The 27,862-nt window shown below is 39.5% G+C and overlaps 2 protein-coding genes across 2 annotated transcripts; one reads left to right on the top strand and one right to left on the bottom strand.

Moving 5' to 3' along the window:
• Positions 1 to 509: 509 nt before the first annotated feature.
• On the bottom strand, positions 510 to 15,513 carry snx1a (sorting nexin 1a). Its single transcript, XM_029282646.2, has 15 exons — positions 15,383 to 15,513; positions 10,008 to 10,971; positions 8,416 to 8,552; positions 8,033 to 8,108; positions 7,763 to 7,806; positions 7,350 to 7,491; positions 7,183 to 7,261; positions 6,976 to 7,051; positions 6,641 to 6,754; positions 5,778 to 5,871; positions 5,248 to 5,453; positions 4,734 to 4,877; positions 4,081 to 4,161; positions 3,914 to 3,985; positions 510 to 2,876 (listed from the first exon to the last, which is right to left on the bottom strand). The coding sequence occupies exons 1-15, from the start codon at positions 15,509 to 15,511 to the stop codon at positions 2,826 to 2,828; spliced, it is 2,409 nt and encodes an 802-aa protein (XP_029138479.1). The 5' UTR covers positions 15,512 to 15,513; the 3' UTR covers positions 510 to 2,825.
• Positions 15,514 to 15,889: 376 nt separating this feature from the next.
• sv2 (synaptic vesicle glycoprotein 2) lies at positions 15,890 to 27,559 on the top strand. Its single transcript, XM_020660139.3, has 13 exons — positions 15,890 to 16,027; positions 17,112 to 17,210; positions 17,732 to 17,893; positions 18,348 to 18,510; positions 18,771 to 18,892; positions 19,034 to 19,194; positions 19,286 to 19,366; positions 19,656 to 19,742; positions 21,484 to 21,572; positions 22,109 to 22,236; positions 24,133 to 24,228; positions 25,258 to 25,417; positions 26,780 to 27,559. The coding sequence occupies exons 1-13, from the start codon at positions 15,937 to 15,939 to the stop codon at positions 26,961 to 26,963; spliced, it is 1,623 nt and encodes a 540-aa protein (XP_020515795.2). The 5' UTR covers positions 15,890 to 15,936; the 3' UTR covers positions 26,964 to 27,559.
• Positions 27,560 to 27,862: the final 303 nt, after the last annotated feature.

The following is a 27,862-nucleotide window of genomic DNA, read 5'->3' as shown; positions in this document are numbered from 1 at the left end:
TTTAAAAATGTGAAAGTGGAGAAAAGCTACACTTGGCATTATACCAAGATTATCTGGGGACAATGAGGTGTTAACAACCTGTTGTCACCATAAAAGAAAACAATATGAAAACTCCTTGAACAATTTTTACTGAGATAGTGAGCGCCTTTCTAGCATGCATAGTATCTAATATACAAACGTGGCAGCAAATGCTGAAAATGTCTGATAAAGTCGTAATTAGAATCACTGGTCAATTCAATGTCATTATCAAATCGGTGGAATGCCAAAATTTAGAGCATTATTCTCATTAAGTCCAGACATATTTTCTTAAGCAAGAGAAAAATAGAATAAGACCATTACAAGAGAAAAACTGTCTTCTCTCTAAAGCTAGTTTTCAGTTTAAGTCCGAAACAGTCCCAATCAATCTCTCCCAATGTTCTTATAATGACAAAGATAATAAACATCTATTGTTTTAAAAAACAATAAAGTTCAAGAAAACAACACGAGAAATAAGACACCGAAGTCTGAAATTCTTAATGAAATCTCCAAGTGTAAACAGTGCATCTTTTATTGATTTGCTTTAAAAGAAGTTTCTGACAGTGCCCGTAGCTCTGCACATTGACAAGAGATGACGACAGACACAACGAGCCGCACAAACAAACCGCGTTTATATGAGTGTTGTCTGACAACAGCTGAGAACAGGCAAGCATCTAATTGTCAAGAAAAAAAAAGAAAGAAGAAAAAGGTGCACAGAAATGTCTGCAAGTGACATGATGATGGTCGACACAGTGCAGATCCATTCAATTTAAGTGTGTGCAAATGTGACATTCAAGCTGTGATCAAAAGATGGCAGCCCTGCCACACAAAGAGCAGTGATGCAGGTTTGTAGTTTAACTCAAACTGAGGCTTCAGGTAAGAGTTATGTTCCATATGACATCAGTACGTTTAATCTCCTGCCTGTAAAACGACATTAACAGCCGCTCCTTGGTGTTATTTCAAGGATTATTTTAGTGTTTTGGTTTTTTTTGCCCATTTACTACAAATCCCTCAAAGCCAATCCACAGACAAATAATCACAAACATATTTATACAACTAATTGTTCACTCACTGTATAATAAAGCCACACACTCGCTGATTTTACTAGATTAAACGCAAGGGTTTGCTTCTCTTCTTTTACATTGTGGTTAATTAAAGGCGCCCTGTGGTTCTGTTTACATTCATGGTATATCAGCTGAGCTAATTTTGTGTTTTACAGGTCTATCAAGTGGGATCCTTTCTCTGAAAACATTCGCAGAGACATTTTTCTCTCTGGTAGGAATTTTGAAATCTTCAGTTGAAGGCCGTGTCTACAAGCGAGCAGTCTTCCTCTGCCTTTGCTGACAGGTTTTTAGGCGTGCCACTGCCACCTTTCAAATTGTTAATCTGTTTGAAGATTTTTCTCATTATTTTACAACATAAACTAAACACTTCTGAGGACAGTTTTTAGTGGCAGTTTTAATGGGGTTTTTTGCGACCACACCTCAAGCAGAATGCAGACTCTGACCATCCAGCCGGCCTTCGGTTGGGAAACATGTCCCTACTATTGCAGAGTGAGAAATGAGCTCTTCATGCAGAGACTTGAACATTGCTCAAAAGCACTGATTCATACAGTGCACATGTCAGCATTTCCTGTATGTTGCTCAAAGATGGTCACAGTTGCACGGTAACACTAGAAAAGAGTGAACTGACACTCTACTGTGTCACATTACAAAACAACAATGATCCAACTTTGACAAAGAAAGATTGAGAGATGACTTTAACAGTGAGGTTTCAAGTCTCTGCAGATTTATGTTTACACGATTATGACTCCAAAAAGTGTCTTTCCAGCGGAATAAGAAACAATTAAGTAGAAAAAAACCCACTTGATTTGTAGTAAATGGGTTTGAACACGAAAACACCAGCATGATTCCATCACCTCAGAGTTGACAATCGTGATATCATTATTTTGGCTGTCGTGACAGGAACTGTTCACACCGCTGCACTGCCCGTCACCGTGTATAACCTTCTCCCAAACTGGATCTTAGCAACAAAAAAAAAACTCATTCTGACTGAAAAGGCACAGACATGTGTATTTGTAAGAGTAACGTTTTGCACATTGATTGAAATCATAATCTAAAACATTAAACTCACGAGCTTGACCTACAATGCAACCCTTGACCACAGCTGTAGACCCTGCTAATCTAATGCCTCTCAACGACCTGCCCCCCTCCCCCTCCCCCTCAGCATTGACATGATTTGAAATCCGAAAAGTAAAGCAAACAAACGGCTGGTAATTAAGTTCTTTATCCACCTGGTGGAAGTGCTCATTATTCTAATTCCTTTTTATCCCTTTGAGTCATTAAAAAAAAATAAAAAGAGTGAGACATCAGGCCGCTCTCTACATCTAGGTCCCCAGAAAGATTTGATGAGATAGCAGCCGCTGTAAACCATTAACCACTGCTGATGTGAAGGAGATCCTGATCACACGAGGGAGAAAGTCCTGAGAACAAGCGACTCATGTTTCCCTTCTCTGGTGGAAATTTATGGAAAGATTTGTCTCTATGCTTTTCTCTTTTCAGCGTGTCCATATCTTCGTATATGCAAACTCTTTTCTTTTTTTTCATCTAATAAGAAAATATTTGTGAAAGGTTAAATGAAAATATACAATTATTAATACAATAGAATACAGAGCTATATGTTAAAGGTGATTAAAAAACTGGCTGATTGTATCTCCCTTTACAATGCATTTTCCTTGGTTTAAAGGCAAGAGGTAAAGTGTATAAGAAAAAGGCAGCCTGCTCAGCGTCCAAAAGGCTGGTGCGAGAAGATTAGGCGATTGCTTTCGCTTCTGGTAAGAAAGCCTCCCAGTATTTTATCAGCTGGAAGAAAAGAGACAACAGTTTGAAGGACATACGTCATGGAAGAGACAAGAAGCTTTGTAGACAAACAAAGTGCTGACTGTAATTATTCCTCAACTTCATTTTCAAATATCTAGAAGATCCACTTTCTCACATCAATGAAAACTGAGCATTAATGGATTTTGGATTGACAGAACAGGCCGTTCAAAGACATTAATCTGGCACTTTATAAGCACTTTTCAGTATTTTCTAGAGCCTGACTGATTTATCGGCTAACCGATAATATCGGCCGATATTAGCTAATCCAGTGACTGTCTGTCACCAGCAGAGGACGCTATATGGATTACAACGAGCATTATCGCCGTCCGCTGTGTCATGCGGTGAAGAACGTACATGAGCAGTTACTTTCCAGTTCAGTGACCATCTTGTCTGCGTTAAACTGTACATCATTAACCATCAAATGTTTGAAAACTTTATTTGAGGAATCAATTCAATAGATGTGTTTATCTATCTCTACAGATTGAAGATATATCTAAAAAAGATATCAGCCCCAAAAGTCCCAATTGGTCGGGCCCAAGTATTTTCAATGGGAATACTTAATTTAACTTTTTGAAATACATTGTTACATATAGCCACCCCGCCCCTCCTCATCTTACATTATGTAAAATGATCTTTCATACCTCACTTTTTGTCTCATGTTTAATCCTTTTTCTAAACTGTTCTGTGGTCCCAGGAATACTACAAATCACCACATCTCACTACACCTCTTCATTTGTTGTTTTCCATTGGGATGGTTTGTTCATATCAACAAGTTGTGCTGCTACATTCATGCAGTCTTTCTGGTTAAGATCACCAGTCAAATGACTATTTTGTAAAAACATATACAACCAAGGATTTATAACCCCTTTAATATGAATAAGAACTATTCTGTGACATGACATAGTCAGACAACCAATGGACACAAAACACCAGAGCAACTTAATATTCTACACCGACCGGTTTGACGAGGAAGAATATCTGATCATGAAACGTTCATGTTTGACGAGGAAGAATCTCACCTGTTGCTGAGACTGAAGCAGAGACTCCAAGTACTTAACGATCTGTCTTTTGAAATTCTTGGCCTTTTCTTTCTGTAAGATTAATAAAAAAAAATTTAAAAAATCAGCAATCATAAGAAACATTTTCAGCTTTCCTGTATCACTGCATCAGGGATAAACATCAGTACCTCAAAGCGGACGACTTCCTTGCGTACAGTAGCAGTAACTCTGTCGAAGTCTCTCTCATACTGCGTCACTTTGGCCTCCCACTGTAAAATAAACACATCGATAAAAAACAGAAAAAGTTTTAGGTCCGGCTGTATGAGAACACATACATGCAACAGGAATAAGATAAGTACAATGTAAGAAAAAAATAAATAAAGCCATGTTTAACTAAAACAGAGACGGTCAGTTAGAATTATAAAAAGAAACTTGTCTCTAATACCTCGGAATAACAAGTTCAACTGTTGTTAATTGAAATGGTTTTACCACACTTGAGCCTCTCAGCTGAGGAGGAAGAATGAATCAAAAGAACTCCAGCATCATGTTTGGCATAAATATTTCAGTTGTGATGTCATAGACCAGCGCTAGACTTTGATCATAAAAAAAACCACCAAAAAGGTTTGAGAAATGTAGAAATGAAAGTGAACGTTAGAATAAAGTGGACAGAACAATCACATTTTTCACTTCCGTTTCTGATGAAAGCCTCAATATGAAGCCCTTCAAGTTGCTCTTTACATACTCAAACATTGTTCTCCAGCTCAAAGAGAAAACAGATCAAAACTTCAGCACTTCCAGGTATCCGTTATTTTCACTTTGTTGCTTTTGGCCCGTGTCGTACCTCGGCGATCTCCTCTTTGGCCAGCTGCAGTTTGTCCGGCTTGTTGGCCCACAGCAGTTTGGCCTCGGTCTCCCTCTTCTTCTGCAGCGCAGCCTGAGCATCCTGCCAGCGCTGCCACGCCTTCATCCGGTGATCAAACGACCCCTGCCGGTCAGGACGGTGTCATGTTTATTTACTTAGTACATGTAGCCGAGGCTCCCATTAAAAACAAATGATCAGATAAATATCAAGCCTTTAGTTGTTCCTGATGGGACATCTTGCTTGTTGTAGAGGCGAGTAATCAGTTTTTTCTTACACAGAATACAGACCTACAGCACTGATACTACAACTCTCTGAAAAGTATAAATGCAAAACTTTATAACCCCACCATCCTCCACTGGAAATAAGCTAAATAGAAATCTCACTGTTTTAGATATTGAGCTACAAGACAGGTGTGACAGAAGGCCTAGAGTCATGAAATATAACATATTTAGTGCAGTCACAGAAGAGTGACTCAAGAGGATTTTATCATTACCCTCACGGCTCCGAGCAGGCGGATATAATCTGCCATGACTTCTGCAAAGTTGAAGGTGTCGTTGGCGGCCTGATCCTGGTGCAGCTGCTCCATCTTGTCCTCCACCTCAGCCAGCTGAGAGAGAGCTCGGGACAGAGCGGTGTTGTCCTCCGCGCTGCCCAGCATGGCCGTGCTTTTGGCAAAGCTGGCTGTATTTAACGACAGCTCTGCAGGGGAAGAGCAGCACAAACATTGGTCCAACTCTTGTGTTCATTTAGACCAAGATGGTTTCATTGATTCATATTAGGAGATTCAGCAAGAAGGTTTTAAGTGGAGGCAGAGCACAAACCTAAATTCTCCCTTCACATTTGTTAAAGGAATCGACAAATATTCTCCTATTGGTCAAGTTTCTGATACAAGCTCATGACTGATCTCAATACCAAACGTCACCATGAGGTCTTTGTTTGAATCATCCATCTACTTCAAGAAATGTCTTTGATAAATGATCTACACAGGACATTAAAAGTGTTTTTTTAAAGGAGACAACTAACCTTTCCTGTGGACGACCAGAGATTCCACCAGCGCGTGGAGTTTCCTGAACTGTTGGTCTGCAGACTCCACCTCCTGCAGCTTCTCCTCAAACCACTGCAGAAAAAACACACAGCCCAGAGTATAAATGTAGGAAAATGTGAGCCCGTTTACATCTGGTGTTAACCTGCATCATTGGGAATTGATAACAAGAAGGGACTTTTGCACGTCTGTTACAACTCGAAACAGCGTCACTCACACAGAAATGAACAGTGTGGCATGTGGAACTCGTGCCATTTGTTTTTTTTTTTTTTACAGCATGCCTCTCTCTGCTGTCTGCTTTGGTTTTAACGCTATATAAAAAAAACACACACTGGGACACCCATTACGCCTTTACAGGATCCAATGTAAAACATTAAAGGCATAGTGAGTGACAGCAGAGCCTTGATTTCACGCAGAGAAATCTGAGTGTAAAAAAAGGGCTTTTGTTGACCTGGTTTCAGAGACTAGGCTGTCCTTCAATGTTGGCCAGGACACAAATGCTAAACACTGCCAATGTAATGTGGGAAAATGCATCCCAGGCCACAGCCAAAAATGACCCGAGTTATCAGGTTTAAATACACCAACAATGCGTCTGGGTGTGTTTACACGTGCACTAATAGCTGCGCTCTAGTGACCTGATCACTCTAGGCGTGTTAATACCAGGCACAGACAAGCCTTCGATGCTTTCAGCTTGTCCAACTTCCTTAATGTACTCAACTTACTTCCTGTCAGCTGCAAGTAAAAATACTTGAACAGAGTAACAGGATGTAAGATAATTGATTAATTGAACACATCTGAGTTTTAAGGGAATGGAAACACTTCTAAACAGCACTAGTGAACTCACCACGTCTGACTCATTCATCTTGATGGTCATTTTACTGACAGCATCTGTTGCTTTGGTGATCATTTTCAGGAAGCCGGCCCCGCTCAGAGCCTGGGTGCTCACAGCTCTTGGCAACTGAAGACAAACAAGCACACATTTATTACAACACAGGTAAATAAATATTGTAAAACTTCAGATACACAAAGTAAGTAGCAGAAGAAAAGTACATATCATTTAATCAGACAATATTATATGATGGAGATGCAAGACTTATGGTTAAGAGTACAGAATTTAACAGTGGCTCATGAGTAATGATAGTTAAATGGTTTTCCTGAACACAAAAATGGTCTGCTCACTTCTTCTCTCTCCAGAAACTCTCTGACATCTGGATCTTGGATAAGTGATGGGTGATTAACCACCCTCTGGAGATACCTGTCGAATGGGAGCAATAGAAAAAAAAGTGTTTTTATTGTGATACTTTAAGGAATAGTTTCTCCGAAACTCAAATAGTTTGTAGCAACATTTTCATGATACAGCTTTGGTCTCTCGTCTTCCTCTCGTACCTCTCCAAGGCGCCTCTTCTTCTCTCGACAAAGTCTGCAGATGAGGAATCTTCCTTTCCCACCTTCACCTTAGTCATACCTGCACAAGACAACATCCCTTCTTAGCTTAGCCGATGGAGATTTAAAGGATCAGTATCAGAAGGAAACAGTGGAGTTTGTGATCCTACCCAGGATGCTTTTCTCTGGTGGAGGAGGCACAATTAAACCATTCGGTCCATGTTTTTCAGAAAGCTTCTCATAGAGGCCGAGGAAGTCGCTGAAACGTCGCCTCACCGTCAAATTCTTGTTGCGGAACATTGCCATTGTGGTCTGAAACCGTTCACATAAATTGATTTCATTTGATTACTGATTTCATGTAACCAACAGACTTAAGTTTAGCAAATATTACATTTTGCTATAATCTGTTAGCCTGACTAGTTCATGCTTGGTTGACCGTGCTTCTCTTATAATACACTGTCCTGCAAGTTTGTCTCTTGGGTTAGGGTTATCACATATATGAGCAACTGCACTGACAATCTTTGAACCAAAGATCAATGACTTCAGACCATTTTAAAACAAAGAAAATAGAAGTAGCTTTTACCTGTGTGGCTACTTTGTAAGCCATGTAGGCATTCATTCCATCCCCTGCAAACAAAGGGAACATTTAGTGAGTTAAAACCCTTATGATCTTAATACTTAATAAGTCGTAAGTCTCTCCTTGGTCCTTTGTCTTTTAGACAAGTTTCAAATGTCTGAATCAAGAACCCAAGCACCTCAGCGAAACCTTTGCATGCTTTATATTTACGGTGTATAAAATTACTTTTAGCCACATTTTAATGAACTGACAGAAGCATAAAAATAGAAACCTCACCTATTTTTTCAGGGTCTTTGACAGAGATACAGATGTCAAATTTATCCTCCTGCTCTTCTTCTTCCTCTTCCTCCAACTGAAACAAACATTGAACAACAGGGAAACATTAGTTGTCATAATGTACTGCTGCAGCCAGCCACTTCTAATGAACAATACACTTGTTTGTTTCCTTAGAACGAGGCTTTTACGGGGGGAAACAGTTAATGGAACTCTAAAATATTTATAATGCAAATTGAAATAGCCAACTACTCAAAATTCTACTTATACCGAAGACATTGAGAAGTAAATACAACAGCATTTCCCTGAATTGGACACTTTCTAATGTTACTCTGTTGCAGACAGTCACACTGGAAATTTCACTTGGGCACAGCAAATGTGTGTACCTCCTCCAGGGAAGCAGACTGCGGCTTGGCCAGGCTGGCAGCAGCTGACAGGGAAGGGGCGGATACAGACGGTTTGGCTGTCACATCCTTCTTTCTCTCTCCCCGAGGACTGTCAAGGGAAAGCTCCACTGTGGCTTCTATTAGATATGGAAAAGAAATAAAAAAAGAAAAGCCGTCTGAGGTCATAATACCCTGAGCAGAAATGTGCAGAAGTTGAAATCCTTGTACTGTTATGAGCCTCTCTTTATGTATTGTCTTATGCTTTCAAATTGCTATAATATCAGACAAAGCAACACAATGCTGACAAAGACAGACAGCATGAAAAGCAGTAGAGTATGTTTATTTTTACATTTATCAAACCGTCCTTCATTTTTTCTTGTTTAACTTTTTTTTTTACAATAGCCTACACATTACTAAAACTGAGTTTTCAAGGACTTGGGAGTCTTGCTAGGTGACACATTTTTATTCATGCAGCAGGAGGTGGATTTCAAACCACCAACACTGTGATTAAAGGCTCGTCTGCTCCTCTTCCTGAGCCACAGGTTCTCTCTGTGTCACTTCTGACATAACAGACAACAGGTTTTTAACAGGAACTGAAAAGAAAGGTCCTGACCTTGACCTGCTGCTTATAAATATGCAGAGAAACTGACCTTGTATGCCTACAGTGTGACAGCTTAAAAATTCAACATGAATGAAGTCCAGTGCTTGTAAACTGAAGTCACTAATCCTTTCTTTATTGGACACAGTTAGTCTTTACTGTTGTTTGGAATAACTAGTAAATGTGAACTCCTACACTTTTTAACATCAAAGTCCGTTTTAAACAAGTTGCATAAAGCCTTTTGTAGCTGCAGCATAAGCCGTGTGACCTATGATATATTGCCTTAAGTGGCGTCAAATGAGTCTAATTACTGAAGTGTACAAGTTCAAAAGTTCTCCGGGCTGTGGAAATACATTTTCCATATTTCTGTTCACAAGTAGCAGTTCAAGACTACATGATCCGCTACTAGCAGAATACATCCGATAGCCATTAAGTTACATTTTGGGAATTGTAATTCTACAATTCTGACATTTGTCTAATTAAAAGAGCAAAAGTTCATAAGAGTATTCTTTAAAGATGAAAATCAAATAGAGTCTCTGAGTGGGTTTAAAAATAAAATTCCTGTTTCCTGTCATCTTCCGTCTATCTCCATTCATTTCCTGTTCACTTTCAACCATCCACTGTCAAAAAAAAGGCAAACAATCGTCCAAAAAAAAATAACACAGAAAAGAACAGCCTGATATGCAGTTGTATGACAATCTGGTGCTTTTAAAATGTAGTTACTCCAGGTTATGTGTATGGCTTTCTTCTTGAAAACTGAACACCAAACAACAATTTAATCTCAAAGTTCAGTTATTTGCACCTCGTGAATTTGTATGGATCGCATTTTCACACGCCTTAATCAATCTAAATAAAAGGATAAAAATCTTAGGGTCTGAATAAACAGCTCTAGTGCTTTGGGTGAACATTCCCTTTGTTACTAATGCCCTTAGGCATCAAAATCCTAAAATCCGGATATAATCCGGATATATAAAAAGAAAAGAAGCGGTTTTACCTGCAAAAATATCTGGCTCCACTTCAGAGTGGACTCCGTTAGTGTTGGTGATAGTGGTGCTGGGCACTGTTGTGACAGCCTCCTCAGTGAAAATATCAGCAGGTTCTGCGGGACTGCGGTCTAGCAGAGGCCCACCTATGTTGCTACTGTCCCCAGCAGCTTTGGTTGTGACAGACTTCTCCTTCTGCTCTTTGATGACGGTTTTCTTTGAGGTGGCACCCAGCGGCTCACTGAACAGATCCTCATCAGTTTCACCAAAGAGGCTTTTCTGTGGCTGCTTGGCTGATTTAGTCTGCCGTGGTTCTGTAAACAAATCACTCCCCTCATCTTCAAACAGATCTATTGTCGCAGGGCCTGGTTTTGGGGCTTCAGCAGCAGGTGGAGCATCACTTAGAAGGTCAACCAAAGGGTCAACAAATGTGACCCTGCTAGGTGCCTGTTGTGTGTTAGAGGCTTGCAAATCAACACTGAGGTCGATAACTGGAGCAGTGGGAGTTTCTTCTGCTTCCTGTTCAGCATCACTTTCTGTGTTTCCGTCAACAAGTAGATCTATTACACCGCTGGTCACTTCACTTTTTTCCATTGCCGTTTCTACCGACTCCATATCATCTACCACAACTTCCTCTCGGGGTGCTTCAGTATCACTTCCAAATATGTCGACGAATTCTTCTGAGGGTTCATCTAAAGGGATTTCAGTTGAGTATTTTGCTGCATCTGCATCTGCAATTTTAACTTCAACTGACTCATCAGGGTAGTCGGTAGGAGAGTCGGTAATGTTGTTTGTCAGGTCAACAAAATCATCTGAGGGTTCGCTGACAACTTCGCTCTCTTTTTTCTCTGTTTGGCTGCTGACGGGCTCAATTAAAGGGTCATTCATGATGTCAGTGGGGGGCTCCATTAAAACATCAGTGGGCTGGCTGGTGGTTGGCAGTGTGGGGTCCATTTCGATTAGTGGAGGGTTGCTCTGTAGATGAGAGAAAAAGGGGGAAAAATAATTTGCTAAGTATTTGACAAGGGCTGCAAAATCTGTCAATTCCATTGGATAAACGATAAGACAGTAAAATGTCAGGAAACGGGAAAAAGAAGCCTTTCATTTTTTCCATGGTGACGTCCCCCTCGCAATATAATACATTTTCTGCGTGAATATCATCAATATAGTCTGTTAGTGATACTTCAATCAATTGTCCACAATCTATTGTCAAAAAAATTAAATTGTTCCTGTAGTTTCTTTCAGCTTTCAATTATAAGGTCACTACATATGAAAGAGATGCGTTTTAACCATCTTTTCCAATGGATTTTATGTGGTGTTTGAGAGGCTGTATGCTTAAATTGATAGTATTAGATGAGTTTGGCTTTGTATTGATGAGTAAGCACTAAGCAGTCTGGTGTGTACTGGACTAGTTGCATAATATTGCGCCACTCGATTCTAAGCCGAGCAAGAATCACAAGAACTTTTTTGGAAGTCCTACTTTTTGAGGAGATTACAAGAACACAAGTATTGTTTGACCTAATACACTACAGGGTGTGTAATTAAAAACACAAGATTAATGTAAGAGTCTTATCGACTTACCTTTGTTACTTAAAAAAAGCAATGTCTTACTGAAACATTCAGACTATTGCTCCAAAAGTAAGCAATGAATGGTTACTGGGTTATCAGGTACACCCAAACAAAACTTAAATCTTTTGGAGAAAAGAGTCCTGAAATAAGATCTTACGTTTTTGAAGGTAGTTACATTTCGTTTAATTAGAAATAATTTAGAGTGGTGTTAGAGGGGATTTGATTCAACATTGTAAACTGCCATCATACTTATATAATCTTCTGACTATTACCTCCGTCACTATTTAGCAACGTTACACCAGGTTACAAGGGTTTGCACTGAGCAAGGAAATAACCCCTTTTCCTACTTTGCGGAATCTCTGGTGCATGATTTTTTTACATTTTCCTTGTGGGCTTGATGTCTTTGTTTTTCTGTCCTGTGTGTTTTATTTTCAACTTTACATTTTTGAACTAAAACTGGTGTGCTGCCTTGGCCAGGAAAATAGATCTCAATTTCAAGGGACTTCCTTGATAAATTAAGTTTAAAAGAATCACAGTGTTGACTTTATGGTGGAATTTCACTTTCATTATACAAAATCAGAACAAAATACACTGCCTGGCCAAAACAAAAGTCACCACCTGGATTTAACTAAGCAAATAAGTAAAAGCCTCCCATTGGATAATTACTGCATGGGAGATTATCTTTTTATGTGGCAACATAAGTTATTTAACCCCAACTGATGCAATGAGTAGCTTCTCATTTCTTAAACAACCATGTTGAAAGACCCATCCTGTGGTCATGGGAAAGATGTTAAGTCTGTTTGAGAAGGGGCAAATCACTGGCTTGCATCAAGCAAAGAGGAGGATTGCAGAAACTACTAAAACTGGGTTAAGAACTGTCCAACGCATTATTAAAAACTGGAAGGAAGATTTACCCTGTTCCAGAGTGATGGGCGCTTTAGGGTAAGAAGAGAGGCAGATGAAGTGGTGCACCCATCATGCATAGAGCCTACTGTACAAGCCTGTGGGGGCAGTGCTATGATCTGGGGTTGCTGCAGTTGGTCAGGTCTAGGTTCAGCAACAATATGTGCCCAAAGAATGAGGTCAGCTGACTACCTGGAAATAATGAATGACCAGGTTATTCCATCAATGGATTTTTTTCTTCCCTGATGGCACGGGCATATTCCAAGATGATAATGCCAGGATTCATCGGGCTCAAATTGTGAAAGAGTGGTTCAGGGAGCATGAGACATCATTTTCACACATGGATTGGCCACCACAGAGTCCAGACCTTAACCCCATTGAGAATATTTGGGATGTGCTGGAGAAGACTTTGCGCATTGGTCCGACTCTACCATAATCAGTACAAGATCTTGGTGAAAAATGAATGCAACACTGGACGGAAATAAATCTTGTGACATTGCAGAAGCTTATCGAAACAATGCCACAGCGAATGTGTGCCGTAATCAAAGCTAAAGGTGGTCCAACGAAATATAAGAGTGTGTGACCTCACTTTTTGGTGGCGACTTTTTTTTTTTTTTGGCCAGGCAGTGTATAATGAGTGCTTTGACGACACCACTCAGTTACAAGTTTATTGCATCCAACAAACATGCAACTGGTTGTAATATCAGTAAGTCATCGGGGTGTAACAGTATGGCTAGTCGCCTTCGCCTTAACAAAGAAGTAGACACAACCTAGAGCTAGAAGACCCGTCTGCTTTAAATCAGTTGTGTTTGGAAACTCCCGATTCAGAGTGCTGTATATGTAATTGGAAAGATGCGATGAACTTGCTGATGGATAAGAGACCGTATCACCCAGAGGTGCAAATATCAGCAGCTAGGCAACAGAATACAGGGGTCAAACAACCCATCTCTGCTGTTTTAAAAAGAGTCTCGGTTTGAAAGCAGAAAGGCCTAGGATATAACCAAAGCTAATACATTAAAAGGCTTTGCCTCCATATGCAGCAGGAGAGGTCACCGGCTTCAAGCATTTACTGGTGTTCAGCAGATTGAGCACAAGTTGTCCGCTGCACCCGGTGTTGCACTGACAACCAATCGACATCTAACAGTCACCGCACAATTCATTAACTCGGAATGATCAGTATTCCCCTTTTAGAGATGCAAAAAATATATTAATCATAAATACGATACATTGCAATTGGCACATAAAGGCATGTATTTTCTCTTTCTTTTATATTTACATTGTATTTTATTTTCAAATCAAGCGATATCAAGCATTTCTGAGTTTCTTTTTATATTTTGCATTCTTTTTCCTCTCATTTTTGTTTCATAATGTTGAATACACTACAGACTGAAACACTTATCCCAGGTAGCTCTAAACAACGATATATGAAAAAAAAAAGGAACCTGTACTAAGGTTCAAAATACAATCGAAAAACCACAAAACCACGGTATGACCTGAATTGTGACCGAATTGTGACGTCTGTGTACTATTGCAGCTCTAGTTGATCTTGGGAGTTGAATGCTAAAAAACCCTTTGGAGTCATACCATGTAAATAGTATCCATTCAGTGATTTGAAAACAAAGGTAAGTAGCCCGGGGGTACTTAGACCGTTGCAATGGGGAATGCTTACATACAGATTGTGGATTTGCTCAAATAATTTTAAAACGACAAATTAGGGTTAGGGTTGATTAGTTTATATAAGCTAGAAGTTATTGTTAAGTTTCACATTACCAAAAAGTTATGGATAAAAGGTTCGAAAGTTCAGCTTCACTGCAAGGGGCTGCGGTTGTATTGCTGAATAAGCCACCCTAAAAAAAATAAATGAAATTTCATTTGTTTGAAAAAATGCTGCAAAAATATCTGCCTTATTTTACTTTTATTGCATCAGGGCGACACTTAACCATCAAATAACCACTCCCTGCTCAATCCCCCAAAACATGCCCTTAGCTTCAGGCTCTGGTAAGTGTAACATCCATAACTGCTGAGTAATGGGGTTTTTTTTTTTGGTTTTTTTTCCTGCAGCAGTTCACTCCAGCCCCTAAAAAAAAAAAAAAATCCAAAGACAGCACATTTCCAATCTCTCCTCTGAACTTTGACTGTAGGAAAACATCCGGGTTCTGACCATGTGACCACAGCTCGCTCACATGACAGCAGCCTGCTCGGGCCAGCTTTTCTTTTTTACGACTCATTCAAATACAAGAATTTTTAAACCACTCCTTTCACGAATAGCTTTGGATAATGTGATCCATCACACTGAAACCCACATCGACATTATTCCATGCACTAAGTTAAGACGATTGCGTTGTTTTCTTTAACCTAAAAGGGTGGCATTAGAAAAAAAAGCCTGTAGAGGAAGACACCTTCACGTTTTTAGTGGCAAGTAAAAAAAAAAACCTGGACGAGATGACACACATTACTCTCCACATTGCACTGATCACACAGGGAACCCACACTGCATGCATTTGCTGTCATTGCGTTTTCCAAAATCGACCTGGTTAAAATCACAGCGACACATTGCAACTTTTTTTTTTTTTTTCCGAGAAGAAATCAATACCTGCATGAGATGAGTGTTTGCAGCAGAGAGTCGAGTATCACCACAAAGCCAGAAACTGCAGGTAGACAGTTTTGAATTACGTGATTCAAGTCACGGTATTAAAGAGTAGTAAAAGTATAATAGCATGGGGCAGCTCCTTGAGTAGACATTGTTACTTCTACGTCAAACACAGCTACATGTTACCTTGCCAAACTTTTTTTTCTTTTCTTTTTTTGTTGCTAAAAAAAAAAAAAAAAACGCCTCATTAGCTGACGTTAGCTTAAGCTTTCCTGCCTCCACTTCGCCTAATCAGAGAAATAAAAACCCTCCTCGGACACGTACCGTGCTCATAAAGAGGTCCTCCCCGTCGTCCTCATCACTGTCTCGGCCTCCGACCTCCTCGGAGTCCAGCACATCTTGGTCCTCGGAGTCCGGGAACGGAGGAGGACTGCGCTCCGAGCTGGTCGCCATCTTCAAATCTTTTAGGGAAACGCAAACGTCAACAGCGCGCACACACACACACACACACACACACACACACACGCGGATAGATACTTTTAGCCAGCTAGCTTGAGCAGCACACTTGAGGTGGTGGTGGTAGTAGTAGTAGTAGTAGTTGAGCTCGGTACAAACACACCGACAGACCCGACCCGACTGACCGGAGGAGACGCTAGAGTCTGTAAAACAAACCCCACACTCTGTCTCTTCACTTCCTGGTCCTCCTTCTTTTCAGGTTCGCTTCAACCGGTAGTTAGCTCGGCAGTCATGACACGGATCCAGCAGCGAAGACAGTGACCCAGGGTGGGTTGGGGGGGGTGTGTGCAGTCAGATCATCTACCCCAGGTAGGTCCAGTCTCCAGTCTCCAGTCAGTCATTATTATTAGAATCGTCCGGGGATGTCTCGTCACGTGCAAGCCGGAGACGCTGAAGCGCGAGAGCCTCTTCTTAGCCTTCGCTACGAGGACCTGAAGGAGGACTCTGATGAAGGTACAACCTCACTCACTACGCTGTTGTCAAGTGATGTACTGGATGTTTGCGTTGCTTAACTTCAGAGCAAGAAGCACAGAAACGTCAAGTACCTTCAAGATACAGTCACTTGTATTCTGTCTGATATGCAGCTACTGTAGGCTGCAGCCTGTCTTTGTTTACTGTATTTGATCATGCATGAATACATTCTCAAATAGTTTTGTACTGAAAATAAATTTGACGAACTTGTCCTATAAAAGTTGTATTAAGTCAGGACAAACAGAGTTGCCCCCCCCAGTAAATCAAACGTAAATAAATGGCTTAAGTGTTTTTTTTACTGCCCTTCTTTTGTAGGCTAATTTTATTTTAAGATACAAATATTTCAATTCATGCACCCCTAACCTTCAAGCTTCAAGGGATGTCTGATATGCAACACATTCCATCCAAGCCTGTCTTTGTTTACTGTATTTGATCATGCATGAATACATTCTCAAATAGTTTTGTACTGAAGAACAATTTGACGAACTTGTCCTATAAGTATTTTTTTTTTTTACTGCCTTCCTTTTGTAATTGTATTATAAAATAAAAAATATTTCAATTCATGCAACAGTTATGTTTTGCAGACAATAGTCTTAACTCTAACTTAAGTACGTTTTTTGATGCGTGCTGTTACATTTTGTTGCAGTATATGCTGTTGTAATTCTGCTCTTACTCAAGAATACTTCTTGCCCAAATCCTTTTGTTGACTCATGGTTTGAGTAACTTGTTTTTTCTAGTGTGTTGATGTGCTCTAAATGCCTAACATTTACATTAAGTATAGTGCACACTGCTGCAATTATCAACTACTTTGGCTCCCTGCCTTAAGGTCATTTATTGATCGACAGGGCCTCTGAAAATGTCACACGATTACATAACTATATGACCCACTTTGTATTGTTTTGATGCAAATTCCTACGAAATGAGCTCATGAACTAAGACTCAGTAAGTCTGTGATACTAAAGAACTTAGTTTATTAGCTTGACATGTGTAATTGAGAAAAACGGCCTGTATCAGGAACCTCTAAGTGACTTCAACTGTTTTGTGTGTTTTTGATCCTGTTTTTCAGGTGTTATCATTTTCGAAAGGAGCACATCAAGCTTCAAAAGTGATTCTGTTGGGGGTTCACAGAAGAGACTCAAATATGAAGAAGCAGTAGACGCAGCAGGTAGTGTGCAGTTGTTGGTGTTAAAAGTTGGTTTGGATCTTATTTCTGTGCTACTCTCTATTGTCATCATGTACAATAAAACACGAGATATAAGAAAGCATTTAATTCATTTGGTGGGGAAAATAATCAAATGCTTTATTTAGGGTATAAATTTATCACTTTGAACAGAAGCATTAAATGCTTCTAAATGTATAGATGAAAAACTCAATGCACACAAGCTACAAACAGGTTATTTAAAGTCTGTAAGAGGTAAACTGAAAGTAAAAGTTTTATTAAAGCACACATATAGCACAGAAAATAGCTACAGGGATCACAAAAACATATATAACCTCGAGCTTTGTTTGTGATAAAGTAGAATAATACCGCTCAGTTTCTGCTTCATTGTATTTATCTTCATCATTAATCATTGAAAATGAAACCAGTGTATACTAAACTGTTGATTATGTCCCAAACAGGCCTACAGAGATGTTAGTTTGTTCTTCAGCAGTGTACTTCAGTCTTTGTTCTGTGGTCGCTCTTAGGTTTCGGTGTGTTTCACTATGCACTGCTGGTGGTGTGTGGATGGGCCAATGCCAGTGACGCCGTGGAGATTCTCTGTGTGTCTTTTCTGCTGCCAACAGCACGTTGTGATCTGCATCTGGACTCTTCAGACATGGGCCTGCTGACTTCCAGCATTTTTCTTGGTAAATCACAATTATTTAATCAGTCCTACAGCGCAAGTACTCCTTATCTGTGAATACATTGACACAGGACTGTTGAACACCCTGAACAAGGTATTGTGCTATGTTTTTCCTCAAACCTCTGCTCATACAGAGTTTTTAAAACAATTTGTTCTGACTTTATCTCAGATTAGTGAAGCTGGGATGGTTACTCACAGGGATTTCTTGGACTTGCCCCTCAAAGACTTCAGACTTGAATCAGATTTGAGTTGTGCATATTGTGCCCAATTGTTATTATTTATTTTTTTGTTCATTTGTGTCTCTTATTGGATTGCTGTTTTGAATTAAGTAACAAATAGAAAAAAGGTAACCACTAAACAGAAAACAATGTTGCAGTGTATATAGTGCTAAAGCTGGATTTGAGTAATGTTGAATAAAATCCTAAATAAGATCATATTTTTGACTTCCTATTTACTAGGAATGATGTTTGGCGGCTACATGTGGGGATACTTAGCTGACCAGAGGGGGCGCCGCAAGGTTTTGGTTCTGTCCCTGACAGTCAACGGGATATTTGGAGGTCTGTCCAGCATGGCTCCATGGTTCTCAGTCTTCCTAGTGCTGCGGTTCATCAGCGGCATCGGGTGAGCATATTCATTTTTCATATTTTGTTATTGTTTGTTTACGTTTGGCAACCGACCGAACACAAGATTTTATTTATTTATTCCATTTAGAGTAAATGCTTGGAGTGATCATAACAGTTTCACCCCTTCAATGTCTACATGACTCTTAGTGCCCAAATCAAACCAAAAGGCCAGAAGTCCATTTTTGTGACAGATTTGATTCGACTTTTCCTTTGAAGTCAAGTATAGGGTACAGCTCAAGTGTTTTCTTGCTCCTGCAGGGTTGGAGGTTCGATCCCTGTTATCTTCTCCTACTTCTCAGAGTTTATGCCCAGACTGAAGAGAGGCACAATGATCAGCGCTCTAGCTACCTTCTGGATGGCAGGAAACATATTGGCTGCAGGTGGGAACAACCATGACTCACATTAATAAGTCCATGTCAGGATTGCATTAACAGCAACTATAAAATAAGAATACACTGCAGAATTGTGGTTAAAAAACAACTAAAGATCCATGTGTTTAAGAATCTGTGTTTGATCTGCAGGTCTGGCTTGGGCGGTAATCCCAACAAACTGGACGGACTTTTTGGGATTCATGGACTTTCAGGGCTGGAGATTGTTTGTGATGCTCTGCTCCGTTCCAAGCCTCACCTCGGCCCTCTTCTTCCTGCTGCTTCTGCCCGAGAGCCCCAAGTTCCTCATGGAGGTATTCAAAAGCCTGGCTGGTGCTTTGTGTGTTTTGCAGGTCCCTTTTTAATTCTCAGCTGACACAGAGATTTGCACCTTTTCTCTGCCAGGCTGGTCGGGAGAAAGAGGCGCTCCGAGTCTTCAAACAGATGTTTAAGCTGAACATGCGCGGGAAAGAAAAGGATTTTACGGTACAAGCTTAATTAAGGGCATTACGATTAATCATTCATTACTGTACATATTTAAATATGAGCTTTAGCTTTATAAGCCAACCAGGAAAAATAGTATGTTGTCCTGAGATGATCACAGATTTAACATACAATTGAGATGACAAATATTAAGATAACAAAAAAGAATAATAATATGAAGTAGTACAGATTATTCGTATTTGGTTTATTAAAGTCCTCTCAACATTTTTTTACTTTTTAGTATAATCCTGTTCTTTAATCAGAAAGAGTCTCACTGTGAACTCTTTTGAAGGTCCTTGGTTTGTGCATCAACCCCAGGAGAGATCCAGACGAGACAAGAACGCTGGGTAAAGGAAGACTGACCTGGGCAATAAAAAAGGTAAATCTCTCATTCACAGAAAACAGACTCAGAGAACAGTTGCAGAAGTGTGTGATTGCACATTTTTGTAAATTCAGCAGTATATTCTGAGGTTAGATGCTCGTTTCTCTATTTGCATAGACTCAAGCCGTCTATCATTGTTCAATACTTGTGTCTGTTGTACCCCTATTCTTAAGGTTGGGTTAAGCTGTTATGGAGCCAAATAGCAAACCTTTGCTGCTAAGCTCCTCATACTGTAAGCCCCTGTTACTACCGCACGCTATCAACCGGTTTTTCAATGCTGTAATATAACCGTGACTCAGGCTTTCAACTAAGAGCATTATTTTCAGTTATCAATAAACATGGAACAAAAATGAAAATAAAATATGCCCATTGTAACTTAAAATCCAAGTATTAAGACCTGCTGTTCTGGACTTATGGTGGTCTGAAAAACAAAAGGAACATTACAAAAAAACTAAACAAAAAAACTCCCATTTGAGAAGCAGGAGTTTTAAAGTTTTTGTTGAAAAATGACAAGAAGGATTGATAGAAAGTCAAACAGTCTGCTGTGATTGTATTGCCAATTAAAGTTATTTTCTAACTATTTCTGCATTTCATGAGGTTACCTGTGTATTTTAATGGGCTATTAACTTTATTAGACCTCTCTGTCTTATACAGTTAATAAATGTAATCTTCATGATACAAGTGCTGCTTGAGCCTTTTGTCCTTTTCAAACCTTTCACACTCCATGCACCTTGGTAGTGGGTGAAGATGTGCCAGAAAAACCCTACTCTGCTTCCACAGTAGCGAGTTAATAAGTTGATTAAGATGTTTTGAAATGTGCGAACTAAAGGGAAATAATAAATCTCACTTTTATACTCCTTTTCAATAAGTTTAAATAAGTCTCAGAGGTCCCCAAAACATGTCTATGAAGTTTCTTATTCTAAATCCACTCTGGTCCTGTAATTGATCATGCATATAAACCCCTCTATTTCAGCCCTGCTCAGAACAGGCTGTTTCTGGGTCTGTAGCTTTAAATGAAGATGAGCTGTGTTCGACCACGCCCCTCTCTGGAAGGGGATGTGGCTCGGGCTCTCTTGTTCCATGTTCTATTTTTTAATGCGAGAATGCAGACTCAGAGGGCAAAGAACAAACACCTAGCTGTGGGAGTGTCACCCACCTTGGGGAGGGGTTACTGCCCTTTGTGATGTCACAAAGGGGAAATCTCCAAACAGCCTGTTTGAGCACACATTTACTGAAAAGTGGAGCAGGCAAAAGACGGAGAGGATGGACTTATCTCATAACTGGGGAGTTTGTAGACAGACTAGGGACACATGTAAGTGTTCGAAAAACATGTTTATTTTATTTATATGTGACCTTTTAAGAAATGAAGCAGAACCCACTGAGGGGCATATACAGTCAGGTATTGTGGTTTTGATGTATAATGGTAAAACCAGTTATATCATTAACATTTCTGCTATTAACACCTTTTTTTAGTTTCCTGCTGATTTAAAGATTGACAGGAAGGTTCTTTGACTTTTATGACAGTACATAAATCTTCAGGTATTGGTCTGTCAGTTGAACATAACAAGTCCTACAATCTCGTCCTTTATTTGGACTGAAGGTCTTATCAGGCCTACTTTTCATTCTTCCTAATAGTCTCACAGACTACAACATGTTACCACTTAAATGTTAATAAATGTTTTATCACTTCATTATCTTGAGATGTAATAAGTACTAACATCCTTGGTTTGCTTTGCAGGCCTTGCTGCCCATTAAACAGATGTTTCAGGGTTCACTCAAAGTCAGGAGCTTTGTTCTGCTCATCGTTTTCTTCTGCATCTCCTTCGGGTGAGAGATCCCATCTGCACCTTGTACTGTCTCTGCTCTCCTGTTTTCTGGATTGTATTCAAGTCCAGGGCTTGTATTCTGATGTGTATTCCACATTGCTGATGTGACTAATCTAGAGCATTTCATTTTCAAACCTTTATTTATTCTCGAAAGGACACTGAGGTTTCCCTCATTTCCAATGGCGTCGAGATTACAAGCACAGTAAAACAAGTAAAAACACAACAAACACTCAGAATCAGTGACAAAAACCACTGAGATCAATTAAAACAGTTACAATTTGAAACAAAGTGGTTCGAAATCAAATTCCTAAACTCTGGAAGAGAGGGAAGAACCCTGATCCTTAGAGCAGGCTACTCTGCAGCATTAAACAGTCGTGAGAGATAACAGTCGCAAATATTTCATCTTCAACAACCAGGAATCATGTTACAAAAATCACTGTTTCAAAAACCTGCTGAGAAAATGTTACATTTGTTTGGTGTGTGTGACTATTGTCATCAGTTTCCCCTTTAACTTTATCGATGTTTGTGTGTTTGTAGTTACTACGGGCTGTGGATGTGGTTCCCCGAGCTGTTTGCGAGACTTGAAAGCGGCGGCTCCCCCTGCAGGAACATGTCGCTTCCACGTCCAATGCAAAACCAAAGCTGTTATCCGGTAAAGACAGCAGGTGTGTATCTTCTTCTTTTAACTTCTGATCAGCAAATAGAGAACTCATCTGAACAGCCAATTTAAAGCTCATAGAGAGAAGAAATGACGTACTTCAAGAATTAATAAATGACACTGAGTAACAGGCAGCAAGTTTGAGGAGATATGATATATAGATAGTTCCAGAGGAGGAACAGAGGTTTCATAAAACAAAGGTTACACGAGACCTGACAAATGCAACATGATGACTTCAGTGTTTCCCACACGTAGACGATAGCTGGGCGGGCTGCCCAAGTATATTTCTGACCTGTTTTTATTACATTTTTAATTTATTCATAAAATTGCTGCATGCATGAGAGAGAGGCCACGGCGCCGTGAAACATAATAAATCTCCCGTTTAAAAAAAACTTCCCTGTCGACTCCTGCGCAGAAAAACCAAGAGTGCAGAATCACATCAGCAGAGAGAGAGAGAGCGAGGGATAGATAAGGTCCACTGTCCGAACACTGCTGAACTCCTATAAATGACGGAATATCGAGTGGAAGTTTTTTGATATGAATACAAACCTAATATTAAAAAATAAATCAGATATAAAAAATAAAGTATGTTGATCCCTACCCTGATTTCCACCGCATCATTCTGTGGGAAACACTGGACTTAGAGACCACACACACACTGTCCTCAGGGTCTTGTTTAGACACATGGTCACTGTAGGTAATATGTAATAAAAGTTTTTCTTGTTAGAGACAAATGAGCTGAGTAAGAAACGCGATCCTGGATCAATTAGGTTTGAGTGTATTTTTGTTTGTTATTTCTGTGGCGACGGCATTTTTTATATCTTATTAAATATTACATCATACTCCAGAGACAGGCTCCTCAGGTGAATTAGAGCCTCTTTAGAAATAATTAGAATATTAGAGACTCCTGACAGAAAGCTTACTACTCAAGAACAGGAACATAACAGATTTCTCCAAACAAGATAAAGACCTAATTATTACCGTGAAATGATTATGTAACTTTAATTTGTACATTTTCAATTGAATACTTTATGAGCCCTTAAATGGATTATTGAAGAGATGTGGCACACAGTAGTTGTACAAAGACACTCAACTCAACTTTTATAGTCTGTGGTTTGTGTCCGTACTTTTCTTTGGTGGGAATTTTTTTTATGTTAGACAGAAACGGGGCGGTGGAATTGTCCATGGGGACAACAAAGTCTAAAGTTTTGATGGTTTTGTTTAAAGTATGTAACTGAAAGCCAAAAATGAGTAGGATGTTTGAAATCAGGATCTGTTTTATCAGCGCAAGGCACATATTATTTTGAAAAGGATTGCATTAGTCCAGTATCATCAGTGGAGTAGAAACTTAAACTGGCCTTTCCCTGTACAAAGTGTTTGGCCAATTATTTCAGAACTGACATTAACGCTCTCTCTTTGCTGTACTATATATTTCACTTATTCCAATGAAAAGGTCAGAATATATAAAATATATAGTATGCAATAATAAATGAACAAAAAACACATTTATTTGTGTATAGATTGTAGCTAAGTATACTTTGTTCTGGGCAGCAGTAGCTCAGTCAGTAGGGACTTGGGGTAGCAGACCAAGTCTGGAAACTGGTCTGGTAGCTGGAGAGGTGCCAGTTCACCTCCTGAGCACTGCCAAGGTGCCCTTAAGTGAGGCAACGAACAGTTTAAAAAACCCCTTGCAGGATTAATAAAGTATATCTTCTTCTTTTATCTTCTTTCATGTTCTTTCCAGGAGTATAATGCTTTAAACTTGGACTACTGCAATGCATGCTGGGATATGTTGAATACTCTCTGCGAACCAGAGAAAATCCGCCTGTATATAAAATGTATGAATGTTTTTTTTTTCTTGTTCCTGATTGAACATAACCTCACTGTGTCTGTGTCCTTACAGTGTACATGGAGGGCTTCATCATCGCTGCGTCAAACTTACCAGGAAACCTCTTCACCATTCTGATGATGGAGAGCACAGGAGGAAAGGTTCTGCTCTGTGAGTCTGATGTCTGGATTATTATATTGATACAGATAAGGTTTAGGGTTTGGTGAGACTTAAAATATGAGTGTGCTATCACTTCTTTAATGTCAGTCCCTAAATAAGAGAGAAGTACAGACATGGAGGAACCAAGTGAAGATTTTGTGGTTGAAAGTAAATTGTTTCAAAGCAAGTTGAGCGGACAAGAACAAAACTGGGAACATTTTTAAAAGACAAATGAACTACCCAAATAGTGCCCTGAAATTGAAGGAGGACATGTTTCCTTAATGTCTGATGATGTAGTAAGGTAATTAAATGATTTAATTCAGTAGATATCTTGCATATTGGACCTTTAAATTAATTTTACTTTAAAGATGTCAGTGCTTTGTGAGAAATTATCAGTCTTACTTTCTCTACAGAAAAAAACATGCATTGTGTTATTAGTAACTATACAAACTCAAAATTAGATATAACTTATCTGGGAAAAAAGGATCTTTTGTATATTAATTGTCAGAAAATGTAAATATAAGAGTCACATGTATTTACAAATTTAGAAAAACATAAAAAATGTTGATAAGTTCGTATCAAGAACCCAGTGATGTGATTTGTATCCTATCAGATGTTGAGTTTATCATTGCATCACTAGTTTTAAGTTTCCTCGTCAATATAAACTATAAACTTCCTTTGATTTCAAAATTTGTAAAAATATCTTCTTTTTTTGCATTTCCAAAATGAGCTCTACAACTTATCAGTTATGGCCACTAATACTTAGTTTCAAAAACTTTTAAATGTTTTTATTGTTTTTGAAGGCTTTTATTCTCTGGTACCAGCTTGTTTTTAAAGTTCATACCTAGTTTATCCTCCTCGATGCTTTTTCTGGCATCACTGACGTGTTAGTCTCAGAACTTTCAGGATAGAAGTCTGTTAAAAAAACCTACACGTCTCTTTTCCTTACATGTTTGTCCATGTGAACGGCCGTTTCAGACTTACACTGATGAATCATGTGTGACCGTCCTGAACCTCTTCTCCCCTTTGTTGCGTCTCCAGCCTGCAGCTTGCTGGTTTCCAGTCTGAGCGTCTTCCTCATCTATGTGGTCCAGACCAAGTACCAGAGTCTGATCCTGTCCTGTGTCTTCAGTGGCGTGTCAGTGGTGGCCTGGAACGCTCTGGACGTGGTGGGAACAGAGCTCTACCCCACACATCTACGGTAACCTTTTCCTGTTTACAACACCACAGTCCTTAAAAGTGACTTAAACATGGAGGTTAGGATTTCTGTCTGTTTGGACTTTGAGCTACTTTTATTTTATTCATCTTTTTAATTACTCAGATAGTTTCCAACATGAGAGTCACACAGCAAGCTCACCTGATCAGTCTGAGTGGACAGAATAGAAAACATGATATGTGTCATAAATCAAATTTAGCTTTTATCTCTGACTCACTCTTTCCTTATATTTTACATTCTGACTGTGAACAAATGCACTAACATGTTTTTATGTCTTTCTCCTAATTTGTTTTTGTCCTCTGACAAAATTAGCTATTCTCTTGCTAGAAGTGAAAAATGGGGTGCATTGATAACTCCTGTCCCGCCTAGAGGTCCCACGCCCCACTTTGGGAGTCACTGCATTAGACTATAAACTCTGCAGGATGTTATTTCTTTTCAAATAAAACCAGTACGTGTGGACAGGTTCAGCTAAGAGATAGAGTCGGGTATGGCTGCATCCTGGCGCTCTCTCGTCTGTGTGCTCTCGTCTCATGTCCTCTGGCGCCCTGCTCCTCCAGAAATTCACCACGGCAATTGCGCTGGGACAAGAAGCAGTTTACAAACTCGCGCATTAATTAATATTTACAGTCTATAATTAATTCAAACATTACCACTGCGCCAAAAGAAAACAACAGTGTAAAAGACGGCGAAGAAGATGGATTCACGTGCCCGAGGTTTACAAGAAGCCCAAATGAACGTATGAATGAAAAAACGTACAAATGAGTCACACAGAGGGGAGAGTTAGAGCACCGTGTTTTTTTTTTTCAACAGATGAACTGATGCTGCTGATTGAGCTGTGTGTTTATATATAACTAAAAAAGCACACACACATATAGAATGGCAAAATTGCTTATTTTTTATTTAGTCTTGAATGTGTAAGCACCTAGTATGTTTTTGTCATATATCACATGTACACTACAGATATTTTTATTTCCTGAGCTTTATGTTGAAAATTAGAAGCTCAGGGGGCTCGGCTTCAGGCATCCAGGCGAGAGCGCACAGAGGAGAGCAGTCAGGCTGCAGACATACAGTCTTGAAGAGAGAAGAAACATTGCTCTGTCCACAGGGGGCACTAAAAGCTACACACAAAGCAAACGTTCCTCACATGCTTTAAGTTTTTAGGAATAAGAAAGGTTTGTGTGGTTTCGTTTTTTTAAAGCAGGTAAAGAAGTTTTCTTTCTTAAACTCAATAAGCATGATTCCTCACAGTTTGGGGGAAACTGTCAGGTTATGCTCTTGTTCAATTAGAGTCAGTAGATTGGTCCGCAGCTTTTCACATGTCCTTGTGTTTCTTCTTTATATCTTTAGGTCCTCTGCTCTTGGCTTCTTCACCGGAGTGGGCAGGGTGGCGGCAATCATGGGTAACATAGTCTTCGGAAAGCTGGTGGACACAAACTGTTCAGTGCCGATCCTGCTGGTGTCAGCGATGCTTCTGACCGGAGGGCTGGTGGCTCTGCTGCTCCCGAAAACCAAGCAGATGGATCTCACCTGATCGCTCTGACTCCGAATCAGAGCAAATGAGCTGGATAAATTATTAGGTCCTCTTCTAGTGTCCTCATGGAAGCAGACTGGAGGACTGCTGCCTTCACACGGCCTGTTTCTGCTCCAAGCTGTGCCTTCTGTCATCTCTCCGTACCTTTTTGACGGTGCCTTATTTAGAGTTGTCAAAAGGCAGCTGACTCTCTCTCCAGCTTCAATTTCTCACTCAGAAGCGTAACGAGAAAAGGAAATGCAGTCGTACTATCATTTTTTATATGTTGAGCATATGAGGATTGAAAACCTCGGCATAAGCAGCAAGTCGCAGCTTCACACATCACAGACATCTTTGTAAAGATCATCAGCAAGTGCAATTATAATTCTTCTGTACTTCAAGTTAGTACAGTAAACGGTGTAGAGCTGGTAAACGGTGTAGAGCCGGTGTAGAGCCTTTATCATTTAACAACTCTCCTGTATCTTCTGTTTTTCTCTATTATTTAAACTCCAGCAGCAACTCAAGATTATTTTCATAATCAGTGTAGCTGCTGTTTCTTTTGGCAATAAATTGACTGTTTCATCTTTTACATTAAACTATTAAGAAAATCACAACTATGCAAAGCTTGAGGTAACTTCATTTTGTCCCATCATCATTTCATAACTCTCCATCGCAAATCATGAATGACTCTCTTCTTCAGATTTAGGAAGCTGGTACCAGCCATCTTTGAAATTTTGTGTTGAAAACTGAAGGAAATGATTACTCAAGAATCAAAATAACTTGTTATTAATTTTATTTAGATTTACTTCTTCACAAACATCACAGTTTAAACTTCCTGATCTGTGAGTTGCTGTAAAAGAAAAAAGCCTTTCTCGACAAATTAAAATATTTACTTTAATCCAAGTCTTAATCATGTGTAC

Source organism: Labrus bergylta, chromosome 7 (assembly GCF_963930695.1).
Source record: "Labrus bergylta chromosome 7, fLabBer1.1, whole genome shotgun sequence".
NCBI lineage: Eukaryota > Metazoa > Chordata > Actinopteri > Labriformes > Labridae > Labrus > Labrus bergylta.
The sequence above is the reverse complement of the archived record's forward strand: the minus strand, read 5'-3'. Positions and strand labels throughout refer to the sequence as shown.